Genomic DNA, 20,833 nt, shown 5'->3' with positions numbered 1-20,833 from the left:
CAGTAAGTAATGCTTCCTTCTCTGTAATTAGAAGTTCCTCATGAGTAAACAATTGCAAAGCATTTCATGAGAACCTGCAGGATTGACTATTGAAAATAACTTGTGCAGATCTTGATATATGCCTCTGCCTTCTTCATACAGAGTGGACTGGCCCAAAGATCAGTTTATTCCACCCTATATTCCACGCTTCAGAAATGGTTGGGAGCCTCCTTTGCTGAGTTTCTTGGGAGCTCCAAATGAGCAAGAACTAAATCAGTTGGCTGAGTCTGTGGCAAATGTTGCAGAGCACCAACGGAAACAGGAAATGAAAAGAATGTCAGCTGAGGTAGGTTAATTGCTATAGTATTTTGTGAAGTAGGTGGGAGACCAGACCAACTGTTCACTCCATGAACAATACCGTCTTAAGAGTTGCACTATGTAATGGTGGTGCTGCTATTGAAGAGCACGTGGAGCTAGATTCTAATGTCATTGTCACAGTGTAAGTTGGGAATAACTCCAGTGAAGTCAGTAGCGTTACTCTAGATTTAGCCTGTACAACAGGTAAAAGCTGGGCTCGTGCAGTGGCTAAAATATAGGGTCTTATCATGGTTCCATTGAACTCAATGGAGTTTTTTGCTACTGTCTTAAATTGGAAGTGGAGTCCAGGGCCTAAAGAGCCCTTTTTTCTCTCAGATACATGTGCTCAACTCCCATAGCTCTCTCAAAGTGACACAATATTATCTAATACAGTAATCTGTATGTGAAAGATAACTAACTATATTTGCCCACTAAAACATTCAGGCTCATGAACACCCACCCTCATCCCTTTGGTCCCCTTTCAAACTCTTAATAAACAGATGGGCCCATCCATAAGGTTAGCAAGTCTGAGCTCTGGGGAACCAAGGATGGACACGTACGCTATAGTGAAAAGGCTTTTAGGGAGAGTCCCCTACCATCAGCCCCTCAATGTTTAATTGGGATTTGGTCAGGAAATGTCCTTTATTTCGGGTGAAGAGTTTTCAAGAAAACAAACGTTTGTTTTCATCACTTCCCTGAAATTTTTCAGGGTTTCTTTATGGGAATTCTTTTTTTTAAAAAAAACAGTTTTTGGCTGATTTTGCTTGTTGAAAAGGCATTTTCCAGTATGTAAAAAGATGTAGTTATCATTTAGGGCTTTATAGGTTAAATCAATCCTTCTGCTGTCTCTGGGGCCCTTACGTCTGTTGTATATATTTAAAATGAATACTGCTTTCTTAAGAAATGCTGATACATTGTTGGTTGGCAAATGTTTTTGTGGCAGAGATGTTTATATAAAGGTATGGATGTCCAGGGGAGCAGTCAGGGAGATGAACAAGATAGTATCCCAAATGACAGTCTCCTGAAGAAGTTATACGTGTTTCCCATTCACTTATTTTGAACACCGCCCGACTATTTCCCCAGTACCTAAGCTGCCCTTGATTCCTTCTGGTGTGTTTTAGTTGTTTTAAAATCACACTTTTTCCTTTTTTAATTTAATGCTTTTCTCTCCTTGTTTTCTGTGTGAAAAGTGCAAAATAACCTGAGAAAACACAGAACTGTGTCTTCTAATCTTTTAGTCATAATCATCAGAGGTATCATTTGTAATTGTATTAAGTTAAAAAATATTCCAGATAGAAGTGTGACTTTTAAGTTGATTGCACTCCTTTAAACTCTTATGATGTTTTGCTGTCTTGATTGGTAATTGTTTGGTTGATTAGAAAAAAAGAAATAAACTTGTTATAATGAAGCTTGCAACACTGAGGCTGAACTCCTCAATTTCTGGCTGCCACTGAATCACTGTGTGGTCTAGGGCAAATCATTTAAACTTGCTATACCTAGGCTTCCCCACTGGTAGCATCATAATACCTGTCTCACAGAGGTGTTGTGAGACTTAATATTTATGAAGTGCTTTAGGGTCCTCAGATGAACGATGTATGAAGGGCAAAATGTTATTTGTGTATACTATAAAGACAGTATAGAAGGTGATACCTAAATGCTGCCTTAATTACCAGTCATCTGTTTTGCTGTATGGTTATACTTGACAATAGCCGAAGAGCAAAATCAGCTGAGAGATGATGGTGAAAATGTGTATTTTCCTGTTGGTATCTCCCTGAAGTGCACCCATTTTTATTCATGTTATGTCACTCTCACCAGGTAGTCAGCTGGTAATTGAGGCAGTATGTGAGATTTCCCCCTTTTCATGACAAGAGATCACATTAACACTCACAGACACTGTGATTCAGTGTCAGTCAGGTACCAGCATAACACAGCTCAGACCTCATCCTCCTGGGATCCCTTTCTTCCTATAGGGCATCCTTTTTCAAAAAGAAATACTACCTAGTGTTAAATAATGATATGCTTGCTGCTCCCATGGTTACGGTTCCTTTCCTTTACAACTGGAGATTGATCTACGTTGCTAGACACCAGATCAGAGATTGATTAATGAGAATATTTCTCATCCCTGAATTTTAAGATACAGTTGTATACACTGTCTTTCCATTGAATGGGGTTGAATGTGCAGTCAGTTCAACAATAATTATTTCAAAGGAGAAACTGTGATGAAAACACTGTAGATTTGTTTGACTGTTGCCGTGCTGTTAGGCTCTTTTCCTTGGATTGTGAGCTTTTGGGGGCAAAGATGGTTTTCCTTTGCCTTTTATGTAGCATGGAGCACAGAGGGGAGCCAGTTTGATTAGAGTTCATGGGGGCCACCACAATGTAAATAATTGTGTGTGTGAACTAAGGTGACTTACTCCTTCACAGTTGTTTCTTCCATACATACTATAAACAAGTATGATGTTTCTAGGAGGTTGTAATACTGCTGTTACTCCACAGACATTTTCTAATTTTGGTGATGATAATACTTTAGAGGGGTATTGTGAGGCATTTATCAGAAGCACAAAACTGAGGCACAGATAGGGTATGTGATTTGCCCAAAGTCACCCAACAAGTAACAATCAGAGCCAGGCTCAGATTTTTGCCAGTTCCTGGTTCACAAGTCTGTACTCAATTCACTAGACTCTGCTACTTTATCAGTGCCATATTATTTTCCCCTATGTTTTGATGATAGCGGGAGGAAGGGAGGCCTAGAATAAGTGGCTTCAACTGCCTACATGTAATCATCCCCAGAAATTAACTCCTTAGTCTATAGCTCTGCTTTTTGGAACTGGGTGGTGTTATAATTATATTAACATTAAAAATATTGTCATTGCATGTACAGTGGGTTATTGGCATGTATGCAGCGGCAGCTGTTCAAGAAGGCCTTCCAGGCCCTCTAAATGTACTTTTCAATGTTCAACAAAGATTTTAATATTTCTACGTGCTGTTGACACATTCACATTAAATTATGATATATTTAAATCCTGAAACCGCCACCCCTACTCCCGTTGAGTAGTACCTTTCTGTCTACACAGCTCCACTGACTTCATTAGGATACTTACAGAGCAAGGTATTACTCAGTGTAAGGGTGGCAGAACTGGAGCCTTAGAGAATAAGATTGTAAGATTGTACTCCTAAAATAAGGTAGTGTTACTGAATAGCTCTTATTCCATACACATACTCAGCATTGTGTGTAGTTTATCTGAGTTAGAATGTCTGCAACCAGAAACAAGGCTTAAAGCCTGATGTGGCTTGTTTTGTTAAGATATATCCAGTCACTGTTTATAAAATTCAGCTGCTGTAGGGATGTTTAAGTGATAATGTTTATTTTGTCCCAAAGAACAGTCTTGATGCAGAATATCAGCTGCACTAGTCATGCAATAGGTTGAGTTAGGGATGCAGATTTTTTATTCTCGTGCTTCTGATTTCTTTGTTCATGTATTAAAATGCACAAATTATTAAATTTTCATGGCAGAATAACAAATGCCAGAGAACAAGAGAATGTAAATGCTGACAGAGAACTTACAGGTGTCAGATGATGTTGCTGTTATCAGTTAAATAACTATGGCTGTCTTTGTGTATGATGTTAATCATTTTTGTTTTCTGTCTTCCAGCACCCCAGTGTCCCAGACTATCCTCCATCTGATGGGTATGCATTCAGTAACACAGTTTACAAAAGAGGGCCTCTGCCGGACCAGGGGGCAGCTGTTGCTGCCTTTAAACAAACTGTTAGCCGACATGTAGATAGGTAACATTGAATGGACATTGTGTATAGAGCTGTGGATAACTGTCCCAATTTATCGCTATTAGGGTGGAGGTGTCTCTGTTTATTCTTCTATTTCTATGTCGAGAGTGTGCGTCATTTCCAAAAGGAGACAGTCCTCCCTGTAATACAGTGCTTGGCTTGGCTTTGTTTAGTGCTGATTATATAAAGCTCCTTTAGAGTACTCTCTGCACGAGCACCCATTTAAAGTTCTCTTTATACACACTGTTAAATGGTTGCTTCTGTCAAAAGCAATAAATTAATGGAAGTGGGATTCTGAGCATTATCAGGCTGAATCAGGACACAGGATCTTTTAACATGGACTTAACAAAACGTATTTCTGATTTGTTTCCAAATGTAGAATGACATTTACTCTGTTTGGAAATACAAAGAATTGCTTTGCCATTCCTTGGAATTTTTTGTTACTCCCCCACTCCACCCCTAGTTTTGATTCTTAACACCCATGTTTAGAATAGGAATCAAATCTTTCTTTTCCCTGTGCTTGTTGTGGAATTACACATGCAGCTCTGAAATTGTAGCAAGTGGTGACTAACCACAGTGTAAGGGAGTGTTTTTGCACAAAGGAGCTATTCCCTTCCCATCCCTTCAGCTTTGTCTGAGTAGATTATGATCAGATCCACTGAATCAGCACCTTGGATATGTGATGTTGGGTTCTCCAGCTGAGCCATGTCTGTATGGGAAGGTTATACAGGTAGAAGTGAAGGTGTAAATTTAAACAAATATAGCTATACTGGTCCAATGTAGACACTCATTCCTCTGCGAAAGTGCATTATTTTTGGTTTAGCTCATGTTACTTGGGAAGAGGTTTAAGCTAAACCGAAAAAAGTCAGTCTTCTCCAGAATAAAAATGCCTACACAGGGGGGATTGTACTGGTACAACTATATGATATATTTGATACCATTTTCCTGTGTAGACAAGGTCTTAGCTATGTGGGGTGGGGGGAGGGGAAGGCCGGCAAAGTCCTTATAACTATTGTGTTAATTAGTTAATTTCAAAATTGTGTTGAAGCAATTGTGGAGAGATGGGAGAGCTTAAGTGGAAGAGGGTAGGGAGAAGGGTGGCCTGGAGAATAAGAAAACAAACGGCCCGTTTCAGTTGCAGGTTGCATATCCTCAACCACTTTTAACTTGCTTTTTATTGATAGAAGCTAAATTGGTAATTTTTCAACACTCCAAAGTTAGTGTTTGTAATGGAAGGTGAGTTGATATTGGCTGCTGGACCACAAACTGCTGCTATAAATGTCTTTGACAAAGAAGGGTTCCATGTAATCCCCAATTAAAAAAAAGAGAGAGAGAGAAAGGGAGAAGGGCGCTTAAATTGAATGAGCCATTCACTAACGGGCTAGGGTGTGAATGGGAGGCTACTGATGCACACTTCTTGGGTGGTGGAAGGCAGATCACTTTTGATTTCACAGTGTATCAGTAATGGACACCTGGGATGCATGGTTTACATCATCGCTCTGACACAAGAGGACTAGTGAATATGCTTTCTAATGAAGTTGTGTGGTGTTTCAGCATACATGTAAATCCAGCTCCAGGAGCCTCCCAGTCTACTTGTGCTTGATTGTGCTTTCCTAAAATAAAATAAGCTCATTTTTTGCACCAACATTTGTAACATAGTATCTGAGAAAGCTTTGCAACCAGTTGCAGCCTACATCAGAAAATGCAACATCATATCTAATTGGTAATGTGGTGGAGCAGCAGTGAAGGTGCATGTGCAGTGGGCAGGTTTCACAGAGACTAATCAAGCGAAAGTAGACTGGGAGGATCCTGGAGCTGGATTTGAAAGGTGGGATTTTCACTGGCCTCTCTCTGCTCTAGGAAATTTACCACTGGTTTCAACAGCAGCAGAGTTAAAGCTGTACTGAAAGCTTTTGAAAATCCCACCTGGATTTTTTTTCTATTGGGAGAGTAATTGGAGCGAGGGATAGAAACTGCAGATAGTGGGATGAGTTTGAAAAGGCAGCACAAAAATGTGTGAGGACCATCAGGAAGGCATTAGTCATGCATTGAAATGGCAAGAAGGCAATCAGAAACTGCATAAACCAATAAAGTGGTTTAAAAGTGAGTACAAAATAGTCAAAACTGAGATTGCTGTCCTCTCCTTTGACATTGTAATGACTAAATTATGGTTATAGGTATGAACATTGTTCATATCATGTTTTCCTTTCCTCCCTCACATGTGCTAATTGCTTTCAGTGTATTGTTTTTTCTTAAAACCTATATATAGATTTACAATTTAAATATGACTATGCCTTTGTTCTGCTCTTCAAGTAAAATGAGACAGTTCTCCACAGCCAAAAATAGCTAGGTAACTACTGGAGTACTCAAGGACGTACTTGGGATCAGTAGTTACAATCAGTGAACCGCCAACAGCAAAAATTCATTCACCTGTCCATGGTGTGACGTTATGTCAGCATTTCAAAATCATTATTTGTTTACTGTTTACATTATCCACTAGTTCATGAACTCTTCTACATGGTGGTTTTGATGTGCACATCATTTGCTTTAGGTGCATATTGCTTTTGTTTCTTTCAGAAGCTTTTTTTTTTTTTGCGGGCGGGGGGGGGCAGGCTTTTGACCTCAAAGACTTGGTTGTACAACTGAGAACCAACTAGCTCACTTTCCAAAAGGAATCTGGACAGATCTTTCCTCATGGAACGAGAGTGCTGTACTCTGTATTCTTCATCCCACTAAGTTGTATATGAATCTTACCTTTAACTGCTCATAAGACATTTTAAATTCTCGCTTGAGGTAATGACTCTGGGCTATTAGTTTACGTGGAGTCTTATGGACAAATAAGGAAATTTACCTGTGGTGGACAATTTTTGACATTTGCAATTTAGTTTGATTGGATTTAATGCTGAAAATCATTCATTCTGTCTGCAGTCATTGAGACATTAAAAACAATTGATTTGAAATGTAAATTGTGCCGCACTCTAGAAAGTGCAGTTTCTCTTTAAGCAAGTAAGATGCTTTGTAAATTACTACAAATTGTAAACCTTTCCCAATATATCAGTTTGCTTTATTACACAAGACTATTAAATCCAGTATAATCTTTTACAGGAATACAGGTATAAATCTGATGCATGCATTTGATTTACCTTTAATGCAATGACATCTGCTAATCTCTAAATTATTAAAGTACTTACTGAAAGTTCTGAGCTAACCATTGTTACCAACTCTTGAGGTCTATGAAACTCAATTAATACTTTGTCTTTTGCTGGCTCTTTAATGTTGTAATGGGTGATTATACTGTGCATTGGTAAATTCTATGTCAGTGAAGTGCCCTAAAATAGGCTAGCAGGATACAGCTTGCTTAAATGTTTTATTTTTTAAATTGCTTGCTTCTCTTGAAAATCTAGCAGAATAATGGTTGGGTTGTTTGCTTTGTAGAAATTATGAAGCACACAGTAAGGCACAGCCCAAGAGATATGCCAAATCCAAGTATGACTTTGTGGCAAGAAACCACAGTGAACTTTCTGTCTCGAAGGATGATATTTTAGAGGTAATGTAGTACACAGAAATGAAATTTCTAATACTTCCCAGAACTGAGGGCATCGTCTCTGTGGGCAATGTGAACGTTTTGGGTGATGACTCCTGACATGCTCATCTGAATTCTTCTGTAGGAATATGGAAAGTTCTATTATTTTATCTTGTATCTCAGTCAAGATGCATGGGGATTCCATGCTGACCTATCACTTGTTGCTATAGATCTCATCTTCTTTAATAATTGGTTGGGATTTCACAGCCTTCTGCAATATGAATTTTAATACTAATAATCTTTGTATAACGAGAGCCTAGAGACCTCATCCTTCCAGTCATTGTTCATACACATAGCGAGGGACAGTCTCTCCCTTGGAGAGATTACAATTTAAATAGACAAGCCAGGCAACAAGGGGGAGGGGGGAGGAGAAACAGAGGCACAGAGAGAGAAAGTTCTTGCCTGAGCTCTTGCATAGCAGTGGCAGAGTCAGACCTGGGTCCTCTGACTACTAGCCCAGTTCCCTATTCTTGGAGCAATGCTATCTCTTCAACTATTTACCTTTCCAAAATGTCATGATATCCTTGGGTTAATAATATCCTTGGCCAGCAGTTTAGAATGCATATGTTCACCTTTAAGGGTGTCTCACCTTCTCACACATATCTCTCTGCTTACTTCCATTATGCCCCTTACATGGGGAATGCCCCATCTGAACTGATCTGTAAGATCACTCCTCTTTTTTTTTCCTCTTCCACATCCCACCTCTGCTAAGTGCCTCAAAGAAACCAAGCCCTTATGGGCTATGTCTACATTTGGAGCTGGCGGGTGTGATTCCCAGTTCGAGTAGACCCACCTGTGTGAGCTCGCAAACAGTGGTGTAGCCCCAGTAGCATGGGCAGCAGCAAGCAACAGCATGGGCTAGCAACCCAAATACAAACCTACTGGTACTCAGGACAGTGAGCCCATGCCACCACTTGAGGATGCCTGTGCTGCCGTGGCTATGCTACTGTTGTTCGCACATGAGCTCAGCTACAGCTAGCATGAGTGTGTCCATTCAAGCTGGGAATCACACCCCTAGCTTCAAGTATAACTGCAGCTACTGAGGGACAGAAAGAGATGGTTGGTACTTCATAATATATAATTTAAAAAAATTGTACTTAATCAAATATATTCTTTTTTTATTTATGTCCATCTCCCTCCTGCCTTCATAGATCACTGGTTAGGCTATAAGATCTTTGGGGGAGGAACTGTGTATTTATACCTGTAAGTATAGTGCCAGCTACATTGGCACCTGAATCCTGAGTTAAACCACTAAATGCTACCACTAAATTTACTAAATGTAAATATTAATTATGGTGATACAAAGGAGGGGTCTACAATGATTCCTTTGAGGCATCAATAAGAGCTGTCTTGGCACTATAATCAATTATTTGTATTTCTAAAGTGTTCTTGACTATTGACTGTGGTGGAAGCATTTGATTTCTGTACTGGTGGGAAGTCTTATTTATTGTCTCCTGTGGAGATTAGAATAATTCTTTAGCTGAATTGAGCATGAGGGATAATTATATCTCAAGCTTAACTTACTGAATTATGCTGCCTTTTAATAATTGAGTTCCCACATCAGAAATCCCCAATTACCCAGCACCCAACGTTCCATAAATACAATCACCACACCCCCAAATAAAACCAAAAAGGAGACAAAAAAGTCTTCTAGTTAGCTCAGAAAGAGTGGGTGAACTGGAGGAAGCAAGTAAATTACATTAAAAATGCACTTGCCCGCTATTAAATCTTAAAGATCAATTATAGACAAGATTTAAAAAAAAAAAACCTTCAGTGTCATTTTTCTTGTATGATTACTGGTCAGACGTGCGTTAGAAACACGGACTGTTTAGAGGCAGTAAACAATGTATTTCTATATTAATGAATCAGCTAACTGGGAAGATTTCAGATAATGTTTTTTCACTACATTTGGGCCACTCCTTGTCTGTTGACTGGGATGCATCTAAGATTTGATTTGGTTAAATTAGTTCTTATTATGTCAGTGTAGAGGTTACCAAACAGTTTGTGCACTTCTGCGATGTTCTGTCCTAAGCAAAATATGGTGTACAGGTTAATTTTTGTTGTCATGAATCAGGTTGACCTGAGACAGACACAGTTAGAAACGGCAGTAGAAAATTTGTGCCGTCCCTCCAGTGATTGCAATCAATATAATAAAAAAGGAAATAGGGATCATGGAAAGTGGAGAGGGAGCAAAGGGATATGATGAGGAAGGAACTAAATCTGACTGAACAATTGACAGGTGCTGGACCAGATCCTGGCAACGACAGGGCTTTGCTTTAAGTGTTGCGGTGCAAGCCTCAAAACAACCCTGATATAAACGTCATTCAACCTTTTAACCTGACTTATTGTTGTTTCAAATGTTTTCAGATCCTCGATGACAGAAAACAATGGTGGAAAGTTCAAAATAAAAGTGGCCTTGGAGGGTTTGTGCCAAATAACATCTTGGATCCACTGCGACCTCAGGAACCTGGTTTAGGACATTCCGAACCTGCATACAGTCACACCATACAGGTATCCTTTGTTCCTTAGAAAAAAATCCATTTATAGTTTTAATTATGGAGTAGGGTAAGGTGGTTCAAAGCAGGACTTGGAACAATAACAGAAATCTGTAAATTCTACTGCAACCTCAAAATTCCCGTTGCTGTATATAAGTTGAATTTTATTTCTCTGTTAGGTAGAGTCTAAAATAAAAATAAAATTGACAGAATTTGTAATAGATCAAATCTTTTGCTTTGAATCTTCTGCTTCTGTTTTTTGATTGACAGACATCAAATATTTGTAACCTAATACGTATGTTGTACATTTATTTTAATTGCAAATACCTTTCATATGTTGATAGCTGTTGATGCCAAAGAAGGAGTTTGAATTATTTAAGGTAGGGTTAACTTAATTCCCTCTCAGAGAGTGAATTTTAGTGTATCCTTTAGTTTCTGTCCTTTGTGCATGTTGTATGTATATCTATTAGTCTGTAATAGCTAATTCTCATAGTTTTGGCATTTATAAGTGAATAGGTGTAGACCTCTGTGTGATTCTGTGGGTGCCATGGAATCATGTGTTTGCTGATTGAATTTATGGAGTAATCATTTCTCAATGATAGCCCCAGAGCACCAACAGAAAAATTTACCCTAATGCTTGTCTCAAAGCATTTGGCCTGATTTTGTTTTTCTTTTACATAATGGTATGTTGAAGTATTTTGTCTGCTTGTTATATACACAGAGCACAATCAATACTGCAATGGTAAATTACAAGGGTTCTTTACATCCATATAATTACGCATGTGAATAAGGTTTTGCAGGATAAGGGCCAAATACATTTTTTTTTACACTGTTGTAACAGGCCAACAGCACTCATTTAGCTGGAGATATGTTTTTTGAGAGCTTGTTTTTTTTCTTTCTACTGTGTTGGTTCTAGAGATGGGCATGCCAGTTAAGATAAAGCACAATTCCCAACTCTGCCCCTGAACCAAACTTTGATCCAAAATGCAAACCAAAGTTCAACTGAAACTTTCTGTGGTTAACCTGGTTCCCCATCATTCATTTCCTTGTACCCCTGCATTTCTAGTTTCCAGTTCAAAATAGAAATGCTCATCTATTATTGTTCAGTGTTTGTATTGCAGAGGCATCTAGAGGTCCTAATCAAGGCTCTGCTGCTAGGTGCTGTCCACATACATCATGCAAAAGAAAGTGCAGCCTTCTACGCTATTTCTGGCCTGACTAGGGATACCTGAGCATGTCTTGTGAAATTAGTCTCATAATATTTCCAGGCTAGTATTGAAAACCCAGTCAGTTCTGATAAAGTACTTCGGATAAGTATCCAAAAGTTTGAGCACTTACTTGAACTTGGGCCTGATCAGTAGTCCATATAAGTGAATGGGAGTCTTTCCATTGAGCTCATTGGACTGTGAATCAGGTCTTTTATGAAGTTTGCCTCTCACTAGCTGTTTTCCAGTAACATTTGAGTTCTTCCTCTGAATAAATTCTGTTTTCTTCTGTATGTGAAATGAAGCATGTATGTGTAGTGTTTTTCAAACTCTGTTTAAAGATCTTTTTTGGTTTTTTGGTTTTTTTCTTACTCAAGTGCATGTGTTTTCAGTTTGTTTGTTTTGGAACTACTTACCAAAAAAAATTAAGCGGATCTTGTTGGGACATTTTTTAGTAGAAGTTCTTAAAATGTTTTGCATGATTCACTCCAGATTTTGGAGGATTTCATGAAATAATGAAACAACATCAAAAAATAGAAGTCTGTGTTTTCACTAATTTCACAGAATCATGGAAATTAGAAATGGGTAATAATGATCTTTAATGCCATAGTCCTTCCACCCCCTTACCATTGTGGATTATTCCCAACAGTTCATTGTACTTCTGCTTTGTCCAGTTTGAAATAATCCAAATGCACCACTTCCCTTATGAAGCTATTCTGGATCTCACAGAGAATTTTCTTTTATTCACCCTAACTGTTCCGTTCCTTATCTTCAGCCTGTTGCTTGATTTGTCGATGCAGCTGGTCGCTATGTAACCCAAAAGAAAGAACTTATATTTGAAACATAAGAACAGCCATACTGGGTCAGACTGAAGGTCAGTCTAGCCCAGTATCCTCTCTTCCAACAGTGGCCAATGCCAGATAAGTCCAAATCCTATACAACTGTACATACTAAAAATAAAAAAGCAACAGTACAGGAAATAATGCACAAAGAAAGCATTCCCTAGGCAGCTGCAGGCTGTACTTTGCTCATTATTGTTGTTTGATCATTTTAAAATAATCACTAAATAGTCATCATCCGAATGTTTGCTCTCTGAGGCAAATTACATTTGACAGTACCATAATTTATAATGTTATCTAAAAAATAACCTGCGATTCAGTGCATTACAAACTGTTGCCTAGATTTATAGTCCTGAATGAGGAAGGTCTTTACAAACCCAGGTAGTAGTTACTAATGTCACCTTCTATTTCCTGTTGAAGATTATAAATGTAAGTGCTCCTGAGCCTTTTCTGTCAGGTATTAATATGGCCCATATTAACATAGCATCTGTGCACCTCACTGTTTTTAATATGTTCAGCCTGTGAAGTATGGAAGTGCTATTATCCCCATTTTACTGAGGGAGAGATGAGGCACAGAGAGACTAAGTGACTTGCTAAAGATCCCCCAGGAAGTCTTTGGGAGAGCAGGGAATTGAACCTGGACCTCCTGAGTCCCAGACTGGCGCCATAACCTTCTTTTGTCTCCTCCGAATGTGAATGGTGTGAGCACTGGCTTCTGTACAACCAGTTCCAATGCACCCAAGTGCTGAGCAGGCTTCTCCATGCTTTCAAACACGACTTCTTCTTTAGTACTGGCATGCATGGGGCCTGTCAGGTGTGACGAATGCTGTGGGCATTTTTGATGTAGTTATTTATTTGTCCGTTCATTTAATGTGTCCCTGGTGGTCTGCAAAGCAAACGTGACAGCAGGGAAAATCCACTTCCTGATGCTAAGGCATTAAGGCCCCACTGAGACTGTCAAACTCCATTTTTCTTATGATTTTTGTCCAGATGTAAGCCTTTTCTTGGGGAGGTGAATAGGAAGGGCAGGGGTCGGCAACCTTTCAAGAAGAGCCATTTTTTTTGTTTTGTCTTTGACCATCACATACAAAGCTACTTGTAGAGTTAGAATTTATCAACTAATAATAATTGAACATATTACTGTTATTGCTACTCACCAATACTTTTAACGCGACTTCTGCCATTTGAATATAAACAGGAGAGGGTGCAGGCTCTGACCAGGAGGCACTTACCACAGGCAGCTCTCAGCTGGCAGTGCTGCAGGGCTCAGGCAGGCTGCCTGCCTGCATGCTGTGGCCCCACACTGCTCCCGGAAGCGTCTGGCTGCTGGCACGTCTCTATGTGGCCCTGGTGAGTGTGGAGGCATCTCTGAGCGCTGCCTCTGCCCTCAGCACTGTCCTCACATTGGTTCCCAGCCAATGGGAACTATGGGGGCAGTGCTTGCGGTTGCGGGCAGCGCACAGAGACCTGCTGCCCCCTCTCCTCCCAAGGGGCGCGCGGAGACATGTCAGGAGCCAGCCGCTTCCAGAAGCAGCATGGGGCCAGAGCCCTGCTGTGGTAAGCGCCTCCTGGCCAGAGCCTGTGTCTTGCACCCCCTCAGAAAACAGCTGCCCACAAACGGGCAGCCAAAAAGCCATATGCATCTCTGGAGCCACAGGTTGCTCACCCCCGAACTAGGGCATTAATGATTGCACTTAATTACTTTAATATACGCAAGAGAGCCTTTTGCATACCTGCAGCTGTGTTTGCTCTGCTGGTGACCTCTGTCGGTACACACTGAATTAGATTTTGGATTGAACTCTTAAACCTCTTCATGGACTGGTCCAAGATAGTTACCTGATAGTGAGTCCTTGGTGCCTTTGGAGATGGTGATCGATGCAGCAGACTTACAAGATAGGCGAGCCACTAGTCCAATCTACCTCTGGAGCCCAAGATCTATGGAGTGCTCTCCCCACTAGTCTAGTATGAACTGTGAAATTTCAAACTACACCTCTACCCTGATATAACGCTGTCCTCGGGAGCCAAAAAATCTTACTGCGTTATAGGTGAAACCGCATGATATCGAACTTGCTTTGATCCACCGGCATGCGCAGCGCGCCCCCGCCCCTCAGAGGAGCACTGTTTTAGCGCATTATATCCGAATTCATGTTATATCAGGTCATGTTATATCAGAGTAGAGGTGGACTAAACAAAGACATTCAAAATACTAAAATAGTAACATTTTCTTTTAGATCTTTCAGTATGGCACACTGGTTCTTGTGTATGGATTTTATGCTATTGTGACTTGTTGTCATAGCCTCTTATGATTTTAGCTATTGTGCGTTTGTTACTGTGGAGCAGCAAAGATATTTTGACTGATGTCAGATAAATAATACATTATGCATAATAATAATTTGCCATGCAATCTAATCATTTCCCTTCTTTTAGTAATAACATTTCCGGTGGAAATATAGCAGATACAATAATTGTGCATTTTATTATTTTTTCAAAAAGTAAAATTGAGAGATGTGATTAAAAAGTTGTGTGACATGGTGGATACGGCCCTGGGAGGCAGAGGAGTATAATACCCATTTTATCGATGAGTTCAGGCACAGAGGGCAAAATTTGACTCAATGAGATTTAGGCTCCTCAGCCACTTGTGAAAATAGGAATTAGTGCCTAAGTGACTCAGGGACCTTTTGAATATTCTATACAAAGGAGCTTAAATGACTTGACAAATGTCACCAAGGAATTTGGTGAAAAAACTGGGAATTGAAATTTAAAATCCTGATTTCCAGCCCACTGCTTTAACCCCAAGCCCATTAGTTTTTTAACCCTTTGCAAGTCTGTGCTGTGGTGAATGAGAGAGGTCCTTAGATAGTTATATGCAAATATTGACTATCCATATTTTTTGCAAATTATTAGAGATTACTTTAATCCAATGAAGCAATTGAATGTAGAGCTATATGTAGAACACATATTTGGAATTGCCAGCAAAGCGAAAAACTGGGGGGATGGGGAAAATTATTTTGGGTCTAACCAAAACCAATGTTTGTTTTTTTTTAATTTTCAGCTAGTTGAATTTTTTTTTTTAAATATAATTTCTGGTTGAACAAAATGTTTCATTAGATTGAGTGTTTTAATATTTTTGATACATTTACATTACATTTTCAAATAAATAGTCATTTTGAACCAAAAAATAAAAATATTTTCTTTAGAAAATAATTGGTTTTTCATTTTGATTGTTTAGGATTGTTTTTTACATGAATAATTGTCAAAATGGATGCAATTCACAAAACATTTCATAGTCATAGATGTATAGGACTGGAAGGGACCTCAGTAGATCATCTAGTCCAGCCCCCTTAACTTCCTTATAGTTGGGAGGTTTTTCCTAATGTCCAACTTACACCATCTTTGCTTCAATTTCAGCCCATTGCTTCTTGTCCTATCCTCAGAGGTTAACAAGAACAATTTTTCACCCTCCTCCTTGTAACACGTTTTTATGTACTTGAAAACTATTATGTCTGTCTTCTCTTCTCCAGACTAAACAAACCCAATTTTTTCAATCTTTCCTCATAGGTCAGGTTTTCTAGACCTTTAATCATTTTTGTTGCTCTTCTCTGGACTTTCTCTAATTTGTCCACATCTTTCCTGAAATGTGGTACCCGGAACAGGACACAATACTCCAGCTGAGACCTTATCAACGTGGAGGAGAGCAGAAAAATTACTACTTGTGTCTTGGCTTGCAACATTCCTGCTAATATATCCCAGAATAGAGTTCACTGTTTTTTCAACAGTGTTACACTGTTGACCCATATTTAGCTTGTGATTCACTATAGTCCCTAGATCTTTCTGCAGTACTCCTTCCTAGGCAGTCATTTCCCATTTTGTATGTGTGCAACAAATTGTTCCTTCCTAAGTGGAATACTTTGCATTATCTTATGGAATTTCATCCTATTTACTTCAGGCCATTTCTCCAGTTTGTCCAGATGATTTTGAATTTTAATCCTGTCCTCCTAAGCACCCAACCCCTCCCAGCTTAGTATTGTCCTCAGACTTTATAAGTGTACTCTCTTTGGCATTATCTAAATCATTGGTGAAGATATTGAACAGAACCAGACCAGGACCAATCCCTGTGGGACCACACTCAATATGCCTTTCCAGGGTGGCTGTGATCTCCTGTTTCAGTATTACTGAATCTTCATTTTTCTTCCCTCAAAAAATGTGCCCAGCTCTAATTGATTGTGTAGTACAGTTGAACTCAGAAAGCCACTGGGATTCCTCAAGGGCTGCTGTTAGATATGGTGGTGTTTAATATCTTGAGAAATGACCTAGAATAAAGCAATGATAAAATTTACCAAAGGTACATGTGTAAGATCAGTGGTTGACACTGGAAATACTCCCAGGATCTTCAAAGAATTTAATGTTGACAATTACACATTTTTATGCCATTTGCAATTCTGAAGAATTGCAAAGCACTTATCAGACTTTGTCAGTTAGAAATCAGTTAGAATATGCTGTTTATTAGGTAGATACTTTTACTTCTCCTATATTGCAGTTATTACTCCAGGAAGAATTCTGTGCTGAAAAATTGAAAATTCTGTGGATGCATATATTATTTATCAAAACAACACAATATTATCACACCAGTTGAAATAAATTACCAAAATAATTCAAAGATACCTGTGAACAAGTATATCTGTAACAATACAGACAACAAAAAAAGATTCAGGAAATGTTTTTTGTCAAATAGTTTCCTTATTAGGCATATTAATACAGAATTTTGAGTAATAATTTATTTAAACTACAATACAAAACGTATTTTTGCACCCCACAGAAGCAGTGCAATGGCTAGGGGGAGTCAGGAGTAACAGAGGAGCTGAGGTAAAGAGGAGTAATTGCTGGGTAGGAGCCCTGGAGTGAACCTGGAGGGTTGTTGGGTGTGGGTGGGAGAAGTATGAAACAGAGTTTTTTTGCAGGAGAGGGATTGTTAGGGAGTTGGGGACCACTCCATGCAGTCCATGGCTGACTCCTAGCTTCTCTCATGCAGTCAGGCACATCTGCCCCTATCTGCATGCCCCTGCACCCCCACTCAGCAAATTCCTGACCTTATGCACCCTGTGCCCATGTGTCCCAGCTACCCCTGCCCCTCTGTGGCCCTGCACCCGCACTCCCATTCAGCCCCCCACCAGCCCTTCTGAGCCCCAGTGTATGTGACCCTCCAGCAGAACTGTGTCCCTCACTCTGTTCCCTCCCCGTATCCCATGCCTCCTCACCTGGTGCCGGGAGCAGGGGCTATGAGGACTGCAGCCTCTCTTCCTGCTCTGGCCAATGAGCTGGCTGCCCTATATTCTGGCACCTGGTGGGCTAAAGGCATAACTGCAGCTTCTCTCCAGCAGAATGTATTTCCTGCAGGGGAGGGGGCAGAAAATGCAGGGGACTTGAATTCTGTGCATGTGCATGTGCAGTGATGCAGAATTTCCCCCAGGAGTAAACCATAACAGAGTTGGACTTGGTCAGTATTAAAAGGGAGATCTCCAAAGGAAAATTCAAATGCTGCAGGAGTGTTTGAGCTTATTCAGGATTTGTCATGATTATAGAGCTAGCTGCACCTCTCTCCCATTTTTGGTCTCTGAGAGCACACCCTCAGGTGCCACGCCTCATGCTCCTACCTGTCTTAGGGTGGAATTTCACAATTACACCATTCTTAGACTGGGCTCTGGACAAAAGTAGCCTATATGTCAACCATCATTACCCAGCAGGTCCAGCTGGGTTTTGTCACTTGCACTTCAGTAGCCAGTGACAGAACATTCTTCTTAAACCCAAAGTGTGTTTATTAGCAAACACAACAAAGCATTAGGGCATTGGTCCCCAACCTTTTCATCTGGCAGGTGCCAGATGAAGGACTGTGGCAGCGGTGGAGCACCCGCCAAAATGCCACCAAATTTCTGCAGCATTTCGGTGGCGACGCCTCTTGATGACGTCACTTGTCGGTGGCAAGTGACGTCATCGAGAGGTGTCACCGCCGAAACACCACAGAAATTCAGCGGCATTTTGGCAGATGCTCCACCGCTGGCCAGGATGCGGGCGCATTTAGATGCCCCTGCGGGTGCCATGGCATCCATGGCACCGTGTTGGGGACCCCTGCATTAGGGAATTCTGTCTCTTCCCTCTCCATTCCTTTTTCATCCCTCAGTACTTCTCTCTAACCATTGCAATCCTGTGGAAAACAGCAGTATATCTGACTTGGCCTATATATTGAGACACAATCCTGGCCACTAGTTTCAATAGCTAAGCACACATGCACATATACGAACACTCTGGTATGGTGGAAATAAAACCCTGCCTGCCATGTATTGATCACACCTACTTGGGTTTAGCTGGTCCCTCAATGAACCTTATCTGCCTTAGGCAGGCCTACACTACGGGGGAAAGTCGATCTAAACTACGCAATTTGAGTTACTTTAGTGGCATAACTGAACTTGTCGTAGCTTAGATCAACTTACCGTGGGGTCCACACTACGCTGTGTTGACAGGAGACCCTCTCCCATCGACTCCCCTTACTCTTCTCATTCTGGTGGAGTACTGGAGTTGACGGGAAAGCGATCTGCGGTCGATTTAGCAAGTCTTCACTAGACCCGCTAAATTGACCACTGGTGGATTGATCGCCGCATTGTCGATCCACTGGGAAGTGGAGACAAGCCCTTAGTTTTACTTTAGCTGGAAGATATAGTTATGCTACCAAACCTTTTGGGCTTTATAAACTCGTAAATTGAATTCCATTTTAACAATTCTAGTTAAATCACCTCAAATATTACAGTTTCAGTAAGAACAAATTTTAATGTCCTTTTTTTCCATTCAGAACCCCCTAACGCACATTTAAACAATTAGAATCAGAGATGATTAGGCTACTAAACACTTAGAAGCTTACTGTGCATCGGTATAATACTGTATCTCCCTGATCTCACCTGACGAGTTTTTTTTAACCATGAAGAGTAGATGCTGTTTGTATCTATTCAAAGGTACCCTTTAAAGCAAACTGGTTACTTACTAGTGTCATTCATTTTTCTAGTGTTTTTCTTAATGACTTCCTAAAGAAAATATTATGTTTTAAATTCTTACCAGTCATTCTGAGGATCCTTACAAGAGACGGCAAATGTACCAACGAACATATCTTTTTATTTGCTTTGGCACGTGAGTACCAAGGTAGAGCTTTGTTATCCTCTGTTAGGACAAATGTCTTTTACATTCCTTGGAATGTACCATGAAGCCTTTCTTTCAAGTCTTATTTTTGTTTAGCTATTGACTTAATAGCTCTCTGTGAGTTCCCCCTGACACTGAGCATGTGTGCCCCAAATTCATGTCTGTTGCCAGGTGCTCTAGGTACCGATGTACTTCTCTATTGCCAACTGTTAACTTCCCTGTTGATTGTGAAGTGTACTGTGACAAAAGGAAACACATACCAGGTGCTCATTTGGTAGTGGCCAAAGAGATGTTGTCATTTTGAACTGAGCTAGTATCTCTTTATAGCATTCCTTAATAAAATGGTGTTCTATTAAATTTGTTGTCAGAACATGGGTTATTAGTGACTGCGAAGATGCCACTTTTCTGTCTGAGTCGACACTGATCCTATTCTGTGTTATGCTATAAGGGGACACTTAGCTGTTAGAAGTATTCTTGTTGGGATGTCCTGATATGTAAGTGTGTCTTGATTACTGAGAGTGGTTCAATTTCCCATTTAGTACTTTTTTCAAGAAATGGGAAATTAATCTTGACAATCCTGGCCAATACCACCCAACCTAAATTCTCACTCTAGGTCTAGGTGCCCTAAATAGTGATGTATTGCTGCTATGCACTGTTACACTGCTGCTGTGTTTCATCTCAGAGGTGGTTAGTAGTCTGAGAGTGCAAAGCGATTTTATTTTGTATCTGTGTGTGTGTGTGTATATATATATTTAAATCACATATGGGGAGAAGGAGAGTATGTGTGTGTGTGTATTTGGACAATATGTCATCTCAATAAAGTACCCATGTGTCTCCTGGGACAGAAGTTGATGTGTACACACACAAGATTTTTATCACAAACTATTTCTCGCTAAAGCAAAACATTTCTCTGAGTATATTTTTTCCCTGACAGGTTTCAGAGTAGCAGCCGTGTTAGTCTGTATTCGCAAAAAGAACAGGAGTCCTTAGACTAACAAATTTGTTTGAGCGTAAGCTTTCATGGGCTACAGCCCACTTCTTCGGATGCGTAGAATGGAACATATATTGAGGAGATATATATACACATACAGAGAACATGAAAAGGAAGGAGTTGTCTTACCAACTCTGAGAGGCCAATTAAGGAAGAGAAGAAAACTTTTTGAAGTGATAATCAAGATAACCCAGCACAGACAGTTTGATAAGAAGTGTGAGAATACTTACAAGGGGAGATAGATTCAATGTTTGTAATGGCTCAGCCATTCCCAGTCCCTATTTAAGCCTAAATTGATTGTGTCTAGTTTACGTATCAATTCCATCTCAGCAGTTTCTCCTTGGAGTCTGTTTTTGAAGCTTTTTCTGTTGCAGAATTGCCACTCACAGGTCTGTAATTGAATGACCAGACAGGTTAG

The 20,833-nt window shown here is 40.0% G+C and overlaps 1 protein-coding gene across 5 annotated transcripts in view; it reads left to right on the top strand.

Moving 5' to 3' along the window:
- The window catches only part of EPS8 (EGFR pathway substrate 8, signaling adaptor), a 211,308-nt gene that overhangs the window by 167,366 nt on the left and 23,109 nt on the right, over positions 1 to 20,833 (top strand). For 4 of the 5 annotated variants that reach the window (XM_032770490.2, XM_032770489.2, XM_032770495.2 and 1 more), the window contains 4 exons: positions 142 to 325; positions 3,990 to 4,123; positions 7,556 to 7,667; positions 10,071 to 10,214. In XM_032770490.2, coding sequence (XP_032626381.1) covers positions 142 to 325; positions 3,990 to 4,123; positions 7,556 to 7,667; positions 10,071 to 10,214 — 574 coding nt within the window. The remainder of the gene's footprint in view (positions 1 to 141; positions 326 to 3,989; positions 4,124 to 7,555; positions 7,668 to 10,070; positions 10,215 to 20,833) is intronic. The other variant, XM_075069742.1, reaches the window with a different exon arrangement.

Source organism: Chelonoidis abingdonii, chromosome 1 (assembly GCF_003597395.2).
Source record: "Chelonoidis abingdonii isolate Lonesome George chromosome 1, CheloAbing_2.0, whole genome shotgun sequence".
Lineage (NCBI taxonomy): Eukaryota > Metazoa > Chordata > Testudines > Testudinidae > Chelonoidis > Chelonoidis abingdonii.
The sequence above is the reverse complement of the archived record's forward strand: the minus strand, read 5'-3'. Positions and strand labels throughout refer to the sequence as shown.